This window comes from Volvox carteri, assembly GCF_000143455.1.
Source record: "Volvox carteri f. nagariensis unplaced genomic scaffold VOLCAscaffold_9, whole genome shotgun sequence".
NCBI classification, from domain to species: Eukaryota; Viridiplantae; Chlorophyta; class Chlorophyceae; order Chlamydomonadales; family Volvocaceae; genus Volvox; species Volvox carteri.
Window position 1 is genome coordinate 1,608,242 of NW_003307552.1, and position 21,477 is coordinate 1,629,718.

Consider the following 21,477-nt stretch of genomic DNA (forward strand, 5'->3'; position numbering starts at 1 on the left):
GAGTTGACTGTGTCAGTACTGACAGGTTTCTGCTGCGGCTTCTGCCTTAGCTACAGTGTCCAGAAGCAGAGTGAACCTGGCTCACCTCCCGTTAAACGGCTTTGTAGGGTAATAACAGCCCCACACCGCTCCCTTAATATAGCCTGGTCACCAATAAAGTGATATGTGTAGCCGTATCCATTTCTGTGTGTGTGTGTGTGTTACATATCTGCCTGGCCTGATGCTGACCGGGGCGCCTAACCGTACCCATCGGGAATACCGCTGAAGCACTCTGCTCCAGTTGCTGGGGGGGCGTGTTGTCCAACTACTGTCCAACTACTGTCCACTCACACCCAAGCTCAGGAGGCCACAGTCCTCTCTTCCTCATCGCAGGGCTGCTAAGCTAGCCCCCACTCCACTCCTAGCGCAGGAGGGACTCAACCCTCCCCTATCGACCACACAGGCAGCTCACCACTCACTCGTAGTTCCCATTCCCCAAGCACAGGCGGGCTATACCCGCCGCATACCACCGCTTGAAGGCCACCAGGGAAGCCACACCCTGGCCACCTAGTACCACTACTGTGTGTGTGCACGCGGGTAATTGTTACATATCTCGCTGGGCGGACACTAGCCGGCCCATGGGTGAGACTACCAGAACACTTCGTTTTTCAAGGTGCGTTCCACTTGTCAGTGTCAAGCCGTGACCGACATCCCTCATTGATGCAAGGTGCCGTCACCTGTTGGAATCTTGTTGCTAGATATATACACCAGCATCTTGAGAGGCCTTTTCAGCAGCCAGCTATTACTAAGCAAGCTAAGCAGAAGCACACTAAGGCATATTAGTCTGGATAGTTCAATGAGCTCGACACATTTTTCTCTTTTTGACATGTAGAGTGACAGGCTAATAGCCTTTCTTACATGTTATCGATATCGGGTAGCCTTAGGCTGGCCCCTGAGCCCCCAGCTTCTATGGGCTTCTTACATTTTCGGAGAGAAACACAACTCGGAAAACTCGAAACTGTAACAGACACACACACACACACACACACACACACACACACACACACACACACACACACACACACACACACACACACACACACACACACACACACACACAAACTTAGCTATGTTGCAGGATTAGATGACGGTGGTATAAAAAGAACTTTACCGAAATGAACTCGACGTGTCCTCTGTCCTGTACCCACGACACCATCCGAACCCCTATCCCGCTGGCCATGGCGTTGACTTCCCCCGACGCTAGCGGGGCCTCGCACCGCTTCTCATGGTCGCCGTTGCATAGCCAACAGCAGTCAGGAATACTCACACTTCGTTTTGCACGATTCGCTCATAGGCTTAGGGTTTTGCCCTATTGCCTCAACAACCGCAAGCCGCGCTGCAGCGATTGCCAGCCGCCGATGTTCGCCATGGCCATCTTCCCGGTCTAACATTGCCAGAAGGCTAGCATGCTTGTGATGAGCGCGGCATTGTCCACGGTCTCCACCGTTCTGGCGTTGTATTGCCGCCTTAGCGAATCTGTCTAGAAAAGCACGAGGACCTCCTACTGCGGGGCGAGTGGCTGCACTGGGGCCGAGACCTTTTTGGCTTCAAAGAAGCTGACTACCTTCCTTTCTGCTAGTTGCTGTTTTCAACGTAGAACGCTGCAATGGCTTGACGGTAAAGGTGAGGACGTCTATTTCGCCCGTCACCCAGGGTCATCGAAGGACCACACAAATAGAGTAACTCTAGACCTGCCAAAAGAAACTTTGGATAAAGCTGACAAACTACATACTTACCAGGCAGCTGTACTTAGGACTTGTACTTAGGACTTGGGCACAACTACTCGACTTCGTCGTTCGCGCGCAAAAACGCAAGTCGAAATGTCGCGGCTCAGAGACCACCGATCGTACGTTAGCAACCGCGCTAATCAATAGATGTTCCTTTCCCAGCACATAAAAGCCAGCGTCGCGAGTTTTCTCGTGCAAAATGGGGCAGTGCGCGAGCGACACGTCGAGCGTTCAAAAGGTACAATGTTCACGCACTTTCAGGCTGTATAAAAGCGTTATATCTTCTTGATTCAAGCGTTTTTACCTTTGTTGACTACAGTAACCCGATTTTGCGGAAGTTCGTTAAATCGGTTACATGACCACACAAAGACCTTTTATCGTTTATGTCTAAAAATGTTGACATTTCGCACCAATATACTGCCGTATGCTGATATAGAAATCTTCATCACGGACTTCCGAACAAGGTGCATCCGGTGAGAATGGACACCTCCCACAATGCTGAAATTGATATGCACAGCCGGCTGTGAAGCAAAGCTCAAGCTATGGGGCCGAGTCTGGCCGCAAATCTAAAGCCTTGGAGGTCCAAGGAGTTCCGGTGGAGCCATTCAGATGCCCGTCGAACTTGGCAGCTTACTTGCTTGGTTACGTTCCATGTGCTGTTAAGCCTAAGATATGCATTTTCATTGAACAACGGGAATCTTTTGAAGGCCCTTGGTCATGGGTCCTTACCCTTGGACACCCGAAGCCAACCGCGTATTGAGCCACGAGATTTTTCAAAAGCAACAGATGTATCTAAAGCTGAAACTTTGGCCGTAAGGACCAACCTTAACAGTGGCCAGGGCCAGCGACGCAGCCACGGCCAACACCCCGGCGTCGATGCCTTCCCTGTAGCTACCATAACCACAGCCAGCAACATATCCCCGGACATCAGAGCAAATCAAAAGGGCGCCAGCAGCGCCACGGATGGCCGCAACGCCGGTAGCGGCATCGGCCCTAGCGACGCTTCCCGGAGCGCGCAGGGCGGCCCAGGCAGGCATGCCGTACTTCCCGGACAGCGTACAGCGGCCTTCACTGTCGACACCCCTCTGGGCCCATTCCGCTACGACCCAAGCACATCACAACTGCCTGTGGTGGGTGGTGGGTGATTCGGGGAAGGGTTTAACAAAGCTTTGAAAAAAGGGTAATGCGCCAGGGAGTGGGGGAGTGGGGGTAAGGGGACCTGTGACCTGTGACCGACACTCACATAGGAAAGCGTTACCATACGTGTATATATATAGACCAGGAAGTGGTGACAGCAGTAATATGACCCGGGGGCCGTCCGCGGCGCTTTGTTTAAACACGGCGGGGGGGGAGCTGTATTGATGATGACGAGTCTGAGGGTATATATGACCACCAGTGTGGTGGTGGGATCGGGGTGAAAATGTATGTATGTAGGTGGGGTTCGCACCCACGTTTTGCTCTCCATCCGGCCCTATCAAGGCCTGAGGCAACGATAACATCTGATGTTGGCGGATTCGTCTGCGTCATATCTCTTATCTGCACGATGAGATGCGAACTGCGTTGTGCACTCCACACCGCTGTCGCTGTATGTATGCCTGTGTGCGTGTATGCCTGTATGAATGTATGTATGTGAGCGTGTGTCTCGCTGTGACCCGGACACACCCCCCAGGTGGTGATCGTCTTCAACCCCCGGGACCCCCTCCAGCGGGCCATGTGGAGCGGCGGGTCCATGCAGGTCGGGGGGTTCCGTACACTTCAGGGGGGGTTCCGTACACGTCGGGGGGTTCCGTACACGTCGGGGGGTTTCGTACACGTCGGGGAATTCCGTATACGTCAGGGGGAGTTCCGTACAAGTCAGGGGATTCCGTACACGCCAGGGGGGTCGGTGGGTCAGTGAGTCAGTGGGTACTCCCCGGCAATGGGCGCTGCGATCAGACACCTGCTGGAGGGGATTGGGGGGGTTGGAGGGAGGGCCGGTGACTGATGGTACGGAGCTAGGGCAACAGTGGCAGCCAAAAAACTGTAGAGAGGCTGCACGAGATGATGGGTGTTCAAGCCGGCAAGATTAGTAATCATACTCCGGGTGATGAGCTGCAAATTTCACGGGCCGTGTTCCTGGCGGCGCTTCCGCTCACTGCCCGGTGGTGTACGACACAGATGTTCATGCGTCATGCGCCTCTCGCCGCCGTCGACTACCTTTTCCTGCCGTACACATACAGCCCCGCCGCCGCCGCTGAACTGGCGTTTTACATGTACGGGGAGATGATGGCAGCGGCACGCGAAGTGTACGGCAGCGACGAGACGACGGACGAGGATCTACGCAAAAGGTGCGGCAACTGCCTCTCCCCCCCGCTTTATCTGCTTCATCTTGCAGCGCTCTCTCCACCTTACACATTGCCACCCATCACGCAATCGTACTCAGCCATTCGCGTATCCCTCCCTCGATTTGCGGAACAGTCATCACCACCACATAACCGCAATAACCACCACAACCACCGCAACCAACCAATCGGTTAGTGCACTCTGTGATCGGAGCAGAGCCATCGGCTGTTGCGCCCACTGCCCTGCCCTGTGCTTCACGTCATCGCCCCTCCCTTGACCTCTCGCCCGCCTGCTGGATCCTGTTTCGTTCGATTTTGAACGTTGTTCTTTTTTGTTTTTCTGGATGATGATTGCTGCTCTCTCACTTTCCCCTTTGTTCGTTCTTTCCCCAATCACCCCATCACCCCAATCACCCCAATCACCCCAATCACCCCAATCACCCCAATCACTCCAATCACTCCAATCACCCCCATCACCCCCATCACCAAACAGCCGCTTTGGTCCGTTCCTCCTCCAGGGCATCGGTCACTCCACAACCTCCCCCCCTCCCCTGTTTATCCTCCGTCCCGCAGAGTTTTGGGGCACTTCCACTTCTCCCTGACAGCCGCCACAGCAGTGAGCCCGCAGCTCCTGCTGCTGCTACAGCAGTGGACTCTCGACATGAAAGTGCTGCACGCCAGGAGGACCCACACAGGGCCATCACAACGACATCCACCGCCGCCTTCCGCTGCTACTGCCACTGCTGCAAGCGCCACCCGCCGCGCTACAGCTGACGGTGCAGTGGCTGAAGCCACGGCATCGGTGACGGCGGCGGAGGTGGAGGCGGAGGCGGCGGCTCCGAAGGCAGCACCGCCCGAGCCGGCGGCTGAAGACGGTCTGACGGTCGCTCGGTTGGATGCATGGTACGGCTGGCTCCCAAGTCCCGCCGCTGCCTCACCCAACCCGGTGCCGCTGGTCGCATTTGATGACGTCAGCGGCGGTGACGAGGCTGAAGCCGCGGGAGCTGTACATTCACCCTGCGACCTGGGTGACGTCATTGCAGCCTCCGGCGGCGGCGGCGGCCCTGTTGACGGCGGCGGTGGCGGTAGTACGAGCAGCAGCGGCAGCCGCTTCTCAGGTGCCTGGGTGCTGGTGTCGAATGCAAGTCGGGAGGGCCATCCGGATTGCACGTACGGCGATATCGTACTGAATATGCAGGTGCGTGATTACGCCGGATTTTGAGCCCTCTGGAGGCGATGACCGTTTCGCCTTCCTTGCGTATGCGATTGCTTCCGTGCGAATCGACAAAAAAGATTGTAAGATGTACCTACCTATCTACGAGGAGACGTCTTTTCTTTTGGTATAAATACAAGAGACAGGGCAAAGGACAGAAATGCCTGAAGTGATAAAGTTGGGGAGAACCTCTTGTCGACAACCATCTTCGTACCAACCTCCTAACCGTCAACTAACCGTACGGACGTTCCAGCGGACAGGCGCGCTTGGCGTCATCTTTGTTGCCAGCCCTGGCCGCGATGTTGAGGTCATCACGCCGACAGAGCCTGGCTTCGGGCCGGAGATGCTGTACGGCATCCCGTCGCCGTATGACGATGTAAGGCAGCAGTCATACCTGCTTCGACGTCATGGGGCTGATGCTGACGCCGGCCGCGGCGGCGGCGGAGTGAAACCGGAGGTGGATAACACACTGGCGCGAGGCCGGGGGCGGCGGGCTGGCAGCTCGGTTTCTTCGAAGGAGGAGGAGGAGGAGGAGGAGCAGCCGTGTATTCCGGCGGCCATGGTGTCGTACTCTGACGGTCAAGACTTGTTGGCTCTGATGGGTAATGCGACCCGAGAGGAGGTCAACACAGAGATCGAGTTCCGAGTAAAACCGGTACGATCGTTTCGCTAACATCACACACAAAAGCTGTCAACACCACATTTGTCATGATGGGTTTCGTGATTGAGGATACGTGATACATGGACAAGATTTGGGTACTTGGTAACCACGTCGCTTTTTACACGACCTTTTACACGACCACAGTACTGCGATACCGCAAATACCCGTCATGATGTCTTTATATGTGACGACATACATACACTGCAGCAACCCTTACTTACCACGATGGGAGGTCGGTCGGATGGGAGAATCATTTCCCCGGGTCTGGCAGAGATCCGCTTCCCTGACGGGGCCCCTTTCCGTTTGCCGGCGCCCTCTCTTCCACTCCTGCAGCCGCCGCGTGCAGGTGGTCCTTCTTTCCGTCCTTCCTGCATCCTCTTCTGCTTGTGCTGCTTCCTTTCTGTTTTTTAATACATAAATTTCAGGAATCGAACTGCGTCTATAAATTCTTTGCAAGTATTACTCTTTTATCTTCTCGCCTCCATGTTCTGTTACCTACATAAACGAGGGCAGATCCCCGCGGGCTGGTTCGTAATCGACGCTCAAGGGAGGCTGGCGGAGGGGGGCTGGGCACAGCTGCCGCTGATGATGCACGCGGGGTGGGCCGCCTGGTGGCTGGTCTACCTGAGTCGCCTGAGCGAACAGCTCCAAGAGCTACGCCAACCCGCCGCTCACAGCCACGTCCTTAACGTCTTTAAAGACACGGTAGGTATGTAGGTAAGGTACGGTGGGTACGGGTCCAATGTATATCTCATGTTGTATGTACGAGGTTAATGCGGGGCGTGTACGGGATGCGAGGAACGTGAGTACGGGGTGTGTGATGAGTGTGTTGTGGACTTCAATCCGTCCTGGAAAGGGGGAATGTGGGGTGTGTGTGTTCTATCTTCCGGTGCGGAGGGACACGGAGCGGTGGTATCCTTGTTAGCCCGAGGGTATTCGGGTTCTTCCGTGCTCAACACCCCCCCACCCCCCCACCCCCCCACCCCCCCGGCGTTATCCGCCCACGGCATCGCAGGCCTTCCCGGGGGCGCACGGCGCCACCGCCACAGCCCACCTGCCGCGCCACCTTCTCCGCCGCCTCCACCGCCACCGCCTTTTCCTGGACTTCTCCTTGGGTTGCCCCGGGCCCATGGATGCCAGCTGCCCTGCCTGGGACCACGTGGTACAGCTGTTCGCGTGCTGTAGTCCGCAGCCGGAGCGGTGCCGGCCCTGCCCCACAACGCTCTGGCGACCGAGGCCGCCAACGCAGGGGAATGCCGCTGCTGCTGCTGCTGCGGTTGCGGCTGGGATGGCTGCGACCGTGGCAATGGATGATGGCATCATCCTTGATGCGATGGAGGCGCTTGAGGCGCCGCAGCGCTGTGGACTGGAGCTGGGGCGGTGGGCGACGCCGTTCCGACGTCGTGTGGGGCGGTGGCTGACGGACGTGACCCCCTTGATTGGGCTGCTGGCGGACGGCAGCAGGTGGTTGGGTGTCGGTGCGAGTTGGGGGGAGCCATATAGGTTAGCGGGATGGTGATGGCAGTGTGGAATGTGGGATGGCATGACAAATAATGTCATTTCGCTGGGCAGAAGTGTGCGTGTGTGTGTGTGTGTTTATGTCTGTTTTTATGTGTGTATTACACCACCTGGAGTTGCGTCACTCTCCAAAGGTGTAATCTGGCGGGGCCAATACATGCCCGGGGTCCTGAGGGGGGCCCCAAGGGCACCAGCCGAAGGCTGTCCAAAATAGCCATAGATGTCATACAAGTACACAACAAACACTATTATCCTATCGCTTGAAAAGAAAAATTAAGTCGAACTAACTGGTGAACTATCCAGACTGTTATGGCGTACCAGTGCGCCTGCTAATTGCGACCTCTTTAGCAAGCAGATGCTGTGGGTAAGGTTGTCCAACTTCAACTAGTCATCCGCACCCCATCATAATTTTATAAAAATACCCACATAAGTCCATGACCTGGAATTGTCTCATCCTCTTTGGTCTGATCCACCCCATGAAACCCGACGAAAAGTCCCTGCGTGTATGTTACTGTATATTGGGCATACTATAAGTGCGCCACCGGGGAGTCGAACCCCGTTCTTTTGCTTGGAAGGCAAATATCCTACCGGTGGACTAGTGGCGCGCACATGTCAAATGAGCGTAAAAGACGTTTATATACAATGCAACATCTGAGTCCCAACAGCAGCAGCAGCAGCAGCAGCAGCAGCAGCAGCAGCAGCCCAGTATCAGAGCAGACGTCGTCATCCTATAGAGTTAGTGCTCACGTGGACTCTTTCCGAAAGGACATGCTTTTCGTCTTGTCTTGTGTGGATCAACAGCCGCGAGAGACACGTCATCAGAACGACGGAGTCATAGAGTCATAAACGTTGAGGGTGTACTTCAAGCTGCGTGTGTTCACTGGGGGAAGTGCGCTTCGCGGGTTCGTGGGTTGCTGCTGGCTGCTGGGATGGACTTGGCTGGATCGCAGGTCTGGAAAACAGAGCGAATAGGGGCAATCAAAGCTCAACCTCCTGAGTGTTGAGATATACCGCCATGTACTCGTGCTCGCGAGCAGCTCAGCCACAACGGCGGCGGGATAATGCATCCGGGTACTGTGCCACGTGTGTATGTACGTCCGCAGGTGCTCGTTTACCGTACAAACCGCCCCTTGGGCGGACGGCAACTGGACGGCGAGCCTGGCCCTCATCTTCTCGCAGCGGCAAGCCCCCCACGTCCACCCTGTCGCTGCAACGCAAGGAGGCGACACGGCGGCGGGGCAGGGCGGTATTGACTCGTACGGCAATCCGGAAGCGTTGGGAAAGCCAGAGGGCTCCTCTTTATCAGCGGAGATGGCCCCGCTGGAAGGCCCTGCTGCCGGAGAAGTGGAAGGCGGCACCGGCGGTGGTCTTCACAGGCATTTTGTTCAGAGCCGACGGGAGCTTGCTAGTGCTGCTAGTGCTGCTAGTGCTGCTAGTGCTGCTAGTGCTGCTAGTGCTGCTAGTGCTGCTAGTGCTGCTAGTGCTGCTAGTGCTGCTAGTGCTGCTAGTGCTGCTAGTGCTGCTAGTGCTGCTGCTGTTGCACCGCAAAGACTTCTTGAAAGCCTTCAGCGCACTTCCTCTGCGGCCATCAGCGCAACTGCCGCGGCAACGTCAACAGCCAAGGCGGCCGTGGCAAGGCTGTCGTCGTCGCCGCCAAGGGCACATGTAGCTGACCGCGGCCTGCGGCCATTCGACGTGCACCTGCTATTTGAAAGCGCCACCTTCGACGCATCGTACAACAGGGACCGTGCGACAGTCACACTGCCTACGCCTAGCCGCACCCGTGCCGCGACCATTGTGTCGTACATCACGGGCCACGGATCCGACGCCACTGCAGGCTGTGGTGAGTTCTGTCCTACTTCGCACCACCTTTTCGTTAACGGGCGTGAGGTAGGGGTACTCAACTTCACGGAAGCGGGTACGGCATGGGGCTGCGCTGATGCCGTACTATACGGCGGGGTGCCCAATCAGCACGGCACATGGTTCTACGGGCGCGGCGGCTGGTGTGATGGTGCGGCGGTGGACCCATGGGTCGTGGATGTGAGCGATGCGTTGCGACCGCCAGGTTCGCCCGCCAACAATACAATCCGGTACAAAGGTTTTTACGGAGATCGCCAGGAGCCCGGAGATCCGCCCGCGGGCTCCACGGCAGGGTACATCATGATGCAGTCCCTGCTCGTACTGTACGAATGACGGCGGAGAAGCGGCTTCCTCGATGATCTCATGGGTGGGCGGAGGCGGAGCCCGCCTGGGTTCCTTCTACGTTGCGGTGGCCCGCTGTGGGTGTTCCGGTTGTAGTGTGTGTGCCGGGCATGCATGGCTGATTGGTGCATATATTTTGCATGGTCTGTTGAGTTGTTGTGTTGCAAGGAAAAGTTAGTACTTATGGCAACGAAAGGTAGCGCATGCTCGAAAGGAAGGTATGTGTGTGTATGTGAGTCGGATGTGCAACTTCACCTTCGCCGTGTAGTTGGATGGATGCAGTGGCCGCACCGGAGCTCAACTCGGCTGCGCGGATATCCACAGCTGTCCCGAAGTCGATATCCCGCATTTTAGTGCTGAGCTCTATGAAGCTGGCCGATTGGATGGATGAAGGATACCAAGGGGAGATTTCGGACTGTTCCCTTTCTTACGTCCCCCTTCAAGAGCAAGAGCAAGCGAAAGTCAAAAAGCGTGTGGTTAGGGTCGCTTGCTTTGAAAGGGCGGTGAACCGTACCCCCGGGGATTTCCTCGACAGGAGGATGTTTCATGGTTACAAAGATAGCAAAGAAAGAGGAGGCCGACGGAGGGAAAAGGAAACAAAGCTCTAATCCGGAATCACCCAACAGCACCCAAGGCCCAACCCAAGCCATGACAGAGAACCGGAACACGCCGCCCAGCATACTGCCGCGATATGAGCAGGTAGGACACTGCACAGGGAGAGTTGCACCAAAAGAAAAGAAAGAAAAGTAGCAAGCACCAAAAGAAAAGAAAGAAAAGTAGCAAGCACCAAAAGAAAAGAAAGAGAAGTAGCCAGCACGCCCGCAATATTTCAGGACAGGCCAGGTTTTTTATGGTTTCTGCCAAGGCCTCTACCTCCCAGACCACCAGCTGCAGAGGGCTCCCAGACCAACAAGACCAACTTCGGATGTTCGATTGATCGATATACCTGCGCCCCGTCTTGATTGACGACCGCTGCATGCACGACTTCTCAACTTCAATGTGAACCATATCCACACCTGCACCTGGAAATGGCCACGCCGCGCATGTGGGTGTTCCGGCAGGGAGGGGAATAAAATTAGGAAACCGCCAAAAAAAACACCGCCTCGTGTGTTACCCTCTCGGCGGACCGGCTACTGTAACCTTGCTGGGTATCCATGGCCTTCAACCACGCTTGCTTTGTTTGAAGTGCGAGGTAGAATGGCGCATATAGGCAATCTGGCAGCCCTTAAGCCTCAGCTCGTATTAGGGCGGTTTGCAGGTACGGGGAACGCACCCACGACCATGTAACACACACCCACATGCAGTCTCTGAACCTCGAGCCGCCGCAAAATGTATCGGCATGGCGCTTCCACTCCTTACTGTGTCAGTTGCATCTCATAGCTGCTAGCTGTGCCCAACCGCACGGCATATGTCCTCGGCGGTATATGTGACTATGTGTCGTTGATGAGCCAGGGCGTAGCTGTATTCCCGCGCTTGCCGCCCTTGGCTCTTGACCTGCTGGCCGCTTTTTCTCTGCCTCGCCGCCTTACTACTCGTCTTCGCAAATGTCTTTCTCGAGGTGACGTGTGCCGGTTCTGAGCAGGGCAGTACAGTCCGTCCTTGTCCCTGGCTTTGAGAAGGCTGACACACACACACACACACACACACACACACACACACCTACACCTTGTCGCTGCGTGATGTTTGCGTGGTGAGTCGACTAAACGAGGGTATGAGGCGGAAACGCAATTTGGGTGTGCGATGGAACGATTCGGCATCTCCTCCTTATTTCACACTGTCATAGATGGCACATGGCACGCATCAATTGCCACCTTGTACACAAACATGCGGTGTTTCCTTTTCTCCGTGGCTTTTAGGCGTATACATATTGCCCTTGGGGCTTCGGCTCGTATGGGTATATGGGGTCACGCACCCCCAACCATGTAACACACACACATGGTAAAAAAACTCTCCGGACAAACCCTGTGACCGAATATTGCGTTGAGAGAAGTTTCCACACCACACGTTTCTGTGACACAGGGGGGCTGCAGAGCGGCCAGGATGCGTTGGAGGGTCGGGGACAGGATACGGATAGGAAAGAGTAGGATAGAATTGTGGACCCCGCCAGGATAAGGACAGCAGAGGGCCGAATTTGGAAGGGTGGACGCCAACCCACCAAGGATGAGGACGGCGGATTGGCTCGAGGATGGTAAAAGGGGTATGTGTAGGATGTATCCAACCGACAGGATGCGGGCCCGACCACCCCCTCCCCAGGATGCGAGGATGGGGCGCCGCTCTGCAACCCTCCTCCGGTGACACTGATGACGTCTCCCTTCTGCTGCATGCATGCACGCACTCTAAATGCGCATAACACAAATACCGGCGAACATCGCAAACCAAAGCTAATCTTGTTTTATGCCCCTATAACAAAGCAAGGCGACCGGGAGCTGGAGAGAACTGGAGTTACCACCGCTATCACCCGTGACTGATTTCACCCCGTTATGAGTCAGCAAACCACTTAGCCGAATTCGTCGTATGAGACCCGACGTGAGTATTTGAATTGACGTTGTTAAGCCAGAAGCGCGATACCTGACAGCGCAAATCGCAAAATCACGAAAGCGACCAGCATTCCGCGAATGGGACCCTGATCTACCTACAGGACCCCAGCGCGAACCCATGGCACACTGAACGCGCGCGGTGTGCTGCGCAACCAAGCGACCCTCAAGCTGCGATGCTGTTTGCCCCACACGCGACAAACAAGATTTAACGACTTCCCAAATAGCCACCCGCAAGCGAGAACGCTGGTCAGAGCGCAGCAGTCCGCATCAGCACAGCCGCGACGTTTAGGTGAACGATGACACCCATGCACAGACAGACACTTCCCGCGTAAGACAGACCCAAGGCACAACAAGACCGCCGCCAGGACAGCACGCCGAGCCAGAGCACTCCCGAGCACAGCAGCTGAAACAGCAGGAAGGAGGCGGCGCAACCGCACTTAGCATTAAAGCCGCGCCTTTGGGACCGCGCTTTTCGCAACACCCCACGGCCACAGCTTGGCCCTATAGCAAAGACAGAAGCCTTCGGACTGCCACGCACCAGCACACTCCCCCCCGCAACACCCGCTGCCATCAAACCAGGCAGCGCTTTACTCCTCACCACTTTTCCGTCCCATTTAGGGTCCTCAAGGCGCTTTATACACAGCCACTTTGCTGCACATCAGCAGGCGGAGATAGCAGCGGCTCTCGAAACAGGTTGCCAGACAGAGTACGATTCGGCCCCGGGCAACAGCGACAAGCGCTTCTTGTTATAGAAACGGAACTTGGTGCCGTGACTGCGGCGGTATTGCGGTACGGGACCGGGTTTGGCAGTAGCCGACTTAGGCGGTGGCTGCGATCTTCTCCCGGGCGCCCGCGTTCTTGATGCGGTCTTCCATCTCGTGGCGGAAGTGGCGAATGAGGCCCTGAGGGTGGTGAGTAAAAAGATGCATGAATTGTGGCAACCATAAGAAAACGCCGCGAGGTGGGGAGAGCCACGGGAAGTTATGCGTGCTGGTATGCCACATGATGCATGTTGTGCCACACGTGCTGTATAGTACACATCAGGATGGCCAAAGAAAAGCGAGGATCAGATAGATATAGATGTGATGTGTGGTACCTGGTACGGGAAGGAGGGGGGATTACCGACTCAAGGGACTTAGGGGACGCGTACGTGTTTAGTTTGCTGGCCGGGTTGTGGCAGATGGCCACCGTGACACTCGAGCGGCTAAATACTGTCCTTACAACAAATCCATTTTCTCACACACCCATATATATGTATACATACATATATATATATATACACACACGTACCGCCCTCTAACCGGGCAGCAGCAGCAGCAGCGGGGTGAGCCCCATGACCACACCCACCTGCACCGGCCACGCCGCCGCGTCACCGAGAGCGCAGATGGTGTGCCCCTCGATCTGTTTGGTGATCTCCCACAGCATGTCGATCTCCTCCAGCCGCGCGTCGCCCTTCTTCATACGGGTCATGATATCATACAGCCAGCCTAGCGGACGGGCAGACAACACCACAAAGGCGCGAAGTTGACACGTCGGCACGGTGCCAGCGGTAGGGCCCCCCAACCAAACCAAAACAAAGACGAGAAACCGTTTTATTCAGCACGGAACGGCGAGTAGTTGTGCAGTGGGTGAATAAAGTGTTCGGGGACCTGGCGATAGCAGTAAGGTGCAACGCATGTCGGCTGCGCTGATACTCAGAACTTACATACAAAGCTGTACTGGTCATTCCATTTTTTGAACTTTTGAATTTGGCTATGAAATTTGCGCCGGTAACCCGCCGCCTTTCCTTTTCCCTGGCCCTCTGCCTCCCCCCGCCGCATCTCCTTGCCCTGCTACTCTGGACCTGCTGCCCTAGGCCAGACACGCGCTTTTCTTTCGACTATTTATACAGCATGTGGGGGGCCCCCCACACACCTAAACCTACCACCCCCGTCCCCTCCCCATCCCCCTCCTGCCTCCCCGCCTTCAGCATCCTCACTACTGCCACTCGAAGCCGACCCCTGTACAGAGCCCCATGTGACATGTAACCGCTAACTGACGTCGGGCGCATGCTTCATCGCCCGGGGACCCTACACCCCATCGCAAATCATTTGGTGCTCGTGATCATCGCAGCCCCCTCCCAGCCGGACGCCACCCACCGGTCCCCTCGCGGCAAGGTGTGCACTGGCCGCAGCTCTCGTGCTTGTAAAAGTACGACAGCCGGGCGATAGCGTCGATGACATCCGTGGACTTGTCCATGACGATGACGGCTGCGGTGCCCAGCCCCGACTGCGCCTCCTTCAGCGCGTCGAAGTCCATCAGCACCGTGTCACACAACTGGGGATGAAGGGGGGCGAACAGGGGACATCATCACGACAACGGAAGGGGGGAAAGACGAACCACGAACGAGTGAAGCTACTGCCATGGGAAGGGGGGAGGGTCATGTGCAAGGGGGGGGGGGGAAAAGGAGAAAACGGCACGGCGGGATCACGGGAGAGCATGGTGCTGCCATGGCGCGTGACATGGTTGTCTCCGGTCTCCACCTCACCTCCACCGCCATCAGAATCGTAACCAAACCCCTCCCATCAGATTGCCTCCCCAGCAGGCCCCCTACCCTTCCCTACCCCACCCCACCCGGGCTGTCTCCGCACCTTCTTGGTCAGCAACGGCACTGAGGAGCCGCCCGGGATGATGGCGAGCAGGTTATCCCAACCGCCGCGGACACCGCCTGCGTGCAGAGGGTGTTGGTACACGGGGTGTTGATTTCCACACGAGTAAGAATGTATGTTGTACCAACCAGGGGAGCAAAACAAAAACTGGTATGGTGGGAATAATGGATGATAATCAACAGCGAGGCTCAAAAGAGCCCCAAGCGCAGGGTTTTCATGATGACGTATGACGAACCACCGCCACACAGGTGGGGAGAGAGAGAGCACGTGATGGCTGACACACGTGTGTGTGCATCAGGATGTGCCTCATCACGATGTCCCCCTGTCAGGACCGGCAGCATGCTGCTTTACAGACGATATGCTCAACACCACCACCACACCGGACGACGGAGAGCCGAACAACGCTTGCGAGCACTGGTGGCGGCAGCATCAGGGAGTTCCGGGTTGTGTGTATCGGAGAGGGGCTCGAAAGGAAAACCCTAAACCACAGAGAACTTGGGATAGCGGCTCCGGCAACCACATCCTCATCCCACAACTCACCTTCCTCCTCACACCAAACCACACTCCACCATTCCTATATCAACAAAACAATATTTCTTTTAACCCTAAATCATCCCTCCCGCGATATAATAAATGAACCAGTTCCCACCTGCATGTCGCTCGATGAGCTCCTTCAGCGGGATGCTCATCTCCTCCTCGACCGTGCAGGGCCGGTTGACGTGGCCGGAGATGCAGAACAGCTTGGTGCCGGCGTTGTTCTTGCGGCCGAAGGACGAGAACCACTCGGGGCCGCGGCGCAGGATAGTGGGCGACACCGCCACGGTCTCCACGTTGGTGACCGTGGTGGGGCAGCCGTACAGACCCACGCCGGCGGGGAAAGGGGGCTTGAGGCGGGGCTTGCCCTGCTTGCCTGCGGACCGGGTTCAAAAGGGGGAGGGGGCGCGCGCAACGTATCAGTGTGTGTGTAGATATATGGCAAGGTGGACAAGGTGGACGGATGATGGTTCTAGAGATAGCCTCCTCCAGCAGCACGGCATGACACGGCATTTTTTAACAAATGAATAAATAATAATAATAACTATGCGCGGATAGCGCGTGTGTCTACAGCGCTACCAGTGTGTTATTGTTATTAAGAGGGGGTGCTGAGCTTCCATGAGGCGCGGCGGCGGGACAGGCGACCTGGAAAAAACCCAAAGCAAGGCACCGTTTTCCGCCTTGACAACATCTGACTCACTGACTGGCTGACTGACTGACTAAAGGAAATGTTCACATCTGCCCGACACGACGTGCAACAAGCTGCCGTTAGCTCCCTCCCTCCTTTAGCTCCCGCCTTTAGCTTAGCAAGCCCCGTTCAGACCAAGAAGATATTGGGCTCAAACAGGTCTATTAGCACCGCGGCATGAGCTCACCGCCCCTAGCTAGCCGGAAAGGCCCAAAGGCAGCAAAGTCCGCGGTCAGCTCCCCATACGCATCCTTCAGACCGGCCCCACAGTCCCACCACGCATGCATTCACGCATCCACTCAAGAAACCGCCCCCGACTTCATCAGCCCCCAACACTCTCAACAGCCCGGGAATCACAACAACAACCCACGCGCGCGCAGTGACGCACCCTCCAGCGACTCGATAAGCGCCGTTTCCTCGCCGCAGATGTACGCCCCCGCTCCGTAGTGCACCATCAGGTCGAAGTCGACGCCGCTACCGCAGGCGTTCTTACCGAGGAAGCCCTGCGAGGGAGCGACGGAATGAAACGCGGTGGGTGAGAGACGGGGGGGGGAAGGACGAACCACGAACGAGTGGTAAGAGACGGGGGGGGGGCGCCTGTGTAAGGCGGCACACTCTGCCGGGTGCGGACGGGGAGAGAGTGAATCAGGAGGTAGCGGGCCCCCGGGGAGTTCTTCAGGGCCCGGGAGGGAGATGGGTCTGTGAAGGGGGGTGGGTTGGGAGGAATGGGGAGGGAAGGGAAGGGGAAGGGTCGGGATGGAAGGATGGCCCCGGGCCCAGGGAGGGGGGAGGGCCCTGTTGCGGGGTTGTCGCCCTGTGTGGTTAAGACCTGCTGTGGGGGTGAGGCGACAGAAGGGACTTAGCGAGTCAAACTCTCCACTGGGGGCCTCACTCCACTTCCTCTTAAAATGATGGAGCGACACGGGTATAAGTCCCATTCATCAATACAGCCCACTCCCCTCCCCTCCATCAGCCCGACCCCGCGTTCCTCCCCCAGTCCGGCTCCCGAGTTCCCGACCCCACCTTGGCGTAGGCCTCGTCAATGGCACGCATCACGGAGCGCCTCTCGTTCACGAACTCGCCACTGCGCGGTCGACAGGAAGGGAGGGAGGGGAATGAAGCGAGTGAGCTGGTGGTGAGTAGGCCAACAACTTCAATACAAGCCGGCTCCATACACGCAAGCGGCAGAAAAAGAACAGGCAGGCCGGCAGGTAAGAGCATGGTAGAACGTGCGACACAAGCACGTGCAAGCAGCACACCTGGCCGGCGGCACACCTGGCAGCGCAAAGGGTCCCTTACGGCCACATTGGGCAGCTTACAGCCAGACAGGCAGCTTACTGGGGGCACAGATTACTCTGGCCGCCCCGGTTGACTAGATCACCGCGCCAGCCTAACACGATCCAACGTCCAATCAGAACCTGTACTTCCCTCCTTCCCTCCCCCCTACAAGTTGTCCCCCCCCCAAACGCACACACACGGAGTTCAGGATCACACCCCAGGGATCTACACAGCTATAAACAGATCTCCTCCCTTCCAGCCTACCCCCCTTTTCCTCTATCCCCCCCACACACAGACACGCACATGCACACACATACTGCCCGAGTTCCTAAACCGAGGTGAGTTCCCCCCTGGGCAGCCCTCGCGGCGACCGGGAGAGCAAAGATGAAGATCAACAGCCAACTGGATGCCCCCAACCCTCCCCCCCCACTTCTTTGCCATCTTTCCCAGTATCGCGAGTGCAGCAAATGCCTTCCAAACCCGCCATCCTGGGCAGATCAACTTAGCAAAAACACATGCATTACTGTTCGTGCCACCACACCGCCACCAAGCGTACCCTCTTTCCGCAGCTGCAAAACCCTAAAAGGGTTTCACCTACGCGCGAAAACGGACTTTCCCTACAACCTACCAGCATGTCTGCACGGGCCTGCACCCCTACTGCACTGTCGTCTCCCATATCCCACGCTCCTCCACCTTTTTATGGACACCGCAATCCGCGGCCACACGCACACACACGCACTCTTCCACCGGTGGCACACACACCCTCCGGGAAGCCCTCACTTCAAGTCCAGCACGCTCCCTTCTCACAGCCCACCTCCTCCGGGGCCCCATCCTAACAATCAATCCGCGGGTAAAAGGCGGCCGCCGCCAAAACATGATTCATCCCCAAGGCAAGGCATTTCGACCCCTCTCTTTATCAATTCGGCTTTAGCAGCTACCAGTCTCGACGCGCTCGCATGTACATACATACGCAGTACGAGTACGAGTGTCCCTTCCCCAGGCGCATGGCACCATCACGCGTCAGAAGTCGCTCCTGCTTCAAACGTAAAGCACTTCTTACAGACCCCATGCACGTTGTTAAGATACACTGCCCGCCCTATCCCCACCCCACCCGCCACTCCTTCGGCCGTCATTACTGCCATGGTGGTCACCGCATTGAAGCCGTCACGCAACCCCGCACAAGCACACACACGCAGCTCCCGGCTACACCCACCGAATGTAGATGTATCCCGCCCTCGCACCCATGGCCACTCCCGCAATGAGGCAGCCCTCCACCAGCTTGTGCGGCTCGTGCCGCATGATCTCCCGGTCCTTGCACGTGCCAGGCTCCGACTCATCACCGTTCACCACCAGGTAGCTGGGTCGCCCGTCAGAGGCCTGACGGTAGAGGGGGGGGCGGGGGGAGGGGAAAGGGGTGTGCACGTGGTATGCAAAATGGCCGGTGGGAAGGGTCGGAAGTATCCGGGGTGATGTTGGGGATGAGGGTGGGGGTGAGGGTGAGGGTGCAGTTGCATGGGGGTGGGGATGTGGGGGGATAAGGCGAACCACTGGATGTGGGCGTGTGGGCGTGTGGGCGTGTTACAGGAATGAAGGTGTGTGCAGCCGATTTCCACCCCTCCATCCCGACCCTACTGCGCCAGATAATAGTGCAGCCTGGGCCGTCCCTCCGCCCTTATCAATACTTGATCGCACTTCCTGGTGGTAACAGTACTCAAGCAGAACTGAAGCAGGTGACGTAGAAGCCCAACAAGAGGGCGGCCTCAAGGCCCCGGGTATTGTCCGCCCCATCTCTATCATTCACTCGCCTTTGGCATGAAGCTCCACTTCAGACCGGAGGGGAAGCCAGCACCGCCGCGGCCACGGAGGCCCGATTTCTTCATCTGGTCGATAATCCAGTCACGGCCCTTCAGGACGAGCTCCTTGGTCATGTACCAGTCGCCCCGAGACATGGCACCCTGTAAAAGTGATGAATTTTGGGTGTAAGAACTTAGCCATTGCCTGGCATGACTAGAAGGCCACGGCGAAGAATAGGCTGAACTTTACAGGCGCACGCCAAAACAAACGAGACCCCCTAGCTTGCAAAAAAGTGGAAGCAGAGCCATTAAAAGGAAGAAGGAGCTTCTGCTTCACCTTGATGCTGGTGTCGTGCCGGCCGTAGATGTTTTGGAAAATACGATCATCATCCTTCAGTCCGCCGAAGGAGGTCTTAGCTGGAGGAGGCGGAGGAGGCGGAGGAGCAGCAACATTGCCCGCTGCAGGCGCCTGCGTGCTGAAAGCCCTCAGCACCCTGCGCAGGGTATCGTCCTCGTTTCCAGAGAGCTGCTGAAGCTTATCGGACTAATGTTAATTAATGCTCCTCCCAACACAAACGGCCTTCACTCAAGTGCTACCAAACAACGTGGAACAGCCTGACACCACACCACTTTCGGCAAGCCTAGCATCGCTTCGTTGCACATTTAACAGCCCAAGCAAATTGGATAGGCCAGGGAAATGATATCTTCTATGCATCAGAGCCTCAAACTGTGCAGGCATGCCTTTTTCCAAACGCACCCAGTCTTTAGCTCCTGCAGCGCGCCAGTAAGCTGAACGCTAGCAAGCTGGGCCACTAGGCCTCCAGTCCTCTGCATTTTTACAACTTTGCGGCAAGTCGATAGAGTGTGAACCAAGTGCCGACACACTGATGTAACTTGCGCCTTTCAAGGCGCGCAAAGGGTAGAAAGCAAATGGCTGGACTACCCTTGATACGTCCCTAACGCTAACGTTGCACTGAAGGTTAGGTACCTGATTAGTCCACGTTGCTTGAACACAGTACGCCGTACGCCTTCGTACTTCCTCTCGCCTGTACGCGGATGCAGAACCTCAGACTCCAGCGCTTTTAAGGCTATTGACAAATCAGTGTATATGTTTTAACAGAAAAGGTCTGAAGTATATGCACAGCCATGAGCCGGGGTTCCCCTATGTTCGGGAATCCCGGCAGGTCGTAACCCCACATGTTTCCTCACCTATGGGGTTCCCGCCGCGCTGCTGCGCAGTGATAGTACGAAGATAAGACTAACAACGAAACATGTTAGAACAGATATACCCGAAACGACAGGACATTCAGCAGCGCTGAGGCGAGGTGCCTAGCGAACGTAATAGCACATCATAATAATACTGTCACCGCCAGCGCTTTCATGGCAAGGCTTCCGTAAACGATACATCCCCCCCGTCAAAATTCTACCCTCCTAGATACACATGTACCTTGCCGGTCATAGCGCGACAAGCAGCGGCCTGACCCTGTGAAAGGGTGCACACGGCAGCCCTGTGCTTCGACTATATAAAAATGCACATTCCCCGCCCCCGCCCATACTGCCGCGGTGACCGAACGAAAGGGCAAACGTTTTCCAATTTCTTTGACTGTAGGGCCATGATGCGGATCCTCCCTACTCCGGATGCTGACAACCAGGAGAGGCAGCTACGGGTCTCACACCCATCCCCCAATCCCCCCGCTAGCTGCGGACCCTGCATCATTCCCAACCGCTGGTCAACCCGGCACCCTGTCACCAACACTGCCTGAGGGTTTCTGGAGTCTGCGGTTCCGGGCACAATAGCACGAGCCATTCGTTCAGCCTTTTTTTAACCTTAAGTGTAACCTAAACCATCCCCACGCATACGCGAGAGTAGCAGTTAGCCTTAAACCGTCCGTGTATCAGCTAGCAGCAAACACACGCAGTTTGTCTGGCACGACCGCGTGATGTTGGGGATGATGTGGCTCGCAATGCCAGACGAGGCGGGCAAGCAATGCTAATGGCGGCATTGAAGGCCTGCTCAACGCAACGCGACCGGGGCCGCAAGCAGAGACTAGGCAGGAAATCACGGCAAAGCTGGCGCTGTTTTTCAGCTGCCACACGCCTGGGCGGAGCGGGGCAGCTCAGCTCACCACCACAGCTCGCATTCACCGAAGAAGCGTCAGTCGGTAAATGAACCCGCCCCGAAACCATTTCAAGCGTATCGGCCTTTTCTGCAATGCCCGAGCTTGTGAAATTGGGAGGTGGCAATACACCACGGCGGAATGAGGAACGTGTGTTCGAAGGTCCATAGAACTGTGTTTTGGAATCGCACGACATCAAAT

General features: G+C 56.6%; 2 protein-coding genes across 2 annotated transcripts; one reads left to right on the plus strand and one right to left on the minus strand.

The window, feature by feature from the left end:
- Positions 1-2,159: 2,159 nt before the first annotated feature.
- Positions 2,160-9,672, plus strand: VOLCADRAFT_116800 (uncharacterized protein; the record flags this gene model as incomplete). Its single annotated transcript, XM_002948172.1, has 11 exons — positions 2,160-2,239; positions 2,698-2,896; positions 3,436-3,501; positions 3,924-4,093; positions 4,661-5,285; positions 5,554-5,955; positions 6,475-6,666; positions 6,977-7,341; positions 9,072-9,322; positions 9,374-9,490; positions 9,545-9,672. The coding sequence occupies 11 exons, from the start codon at positions 2,160-2,162 to the stop codon at positions 9,670-9,672; spliced, it is 2,595 nt and encodes an 864-aa protein (XP_002948218.1).
- Positions 9,673-13,036: 3,364 nt separating this feature from the next.
- On the minus strand, positions 13,037-19,993 carry nuo6 (NADH:ubiquinone oxidoreductase 51 kDa subunit; the record flags this gene model as incomplete). The annotated part of the gene is made up of 12 exons (XM_002948322.1): positions 13,037-13,120; positions 13,566-13,705; positions 14,357-14,534; positions 14,849-14,925; positions 15,516-15,776; positions 16,477-16,591; positions 17,112-17,172; positions 18,580-18,743; positions 18,912-18,913; positions 19,168-19,321; positions 19,497-19,653; positions 19,917-19,993. 12 exons carry the CDS (start codon positions 19,991-19,993, stop codon positions 13,037-13,039), a joined length of 1,470 nt encoding a protein of 489 aa, XP_002948368.1.
- Positions 19,994-21,477: the final 1,484 nt, after the last annotated feature.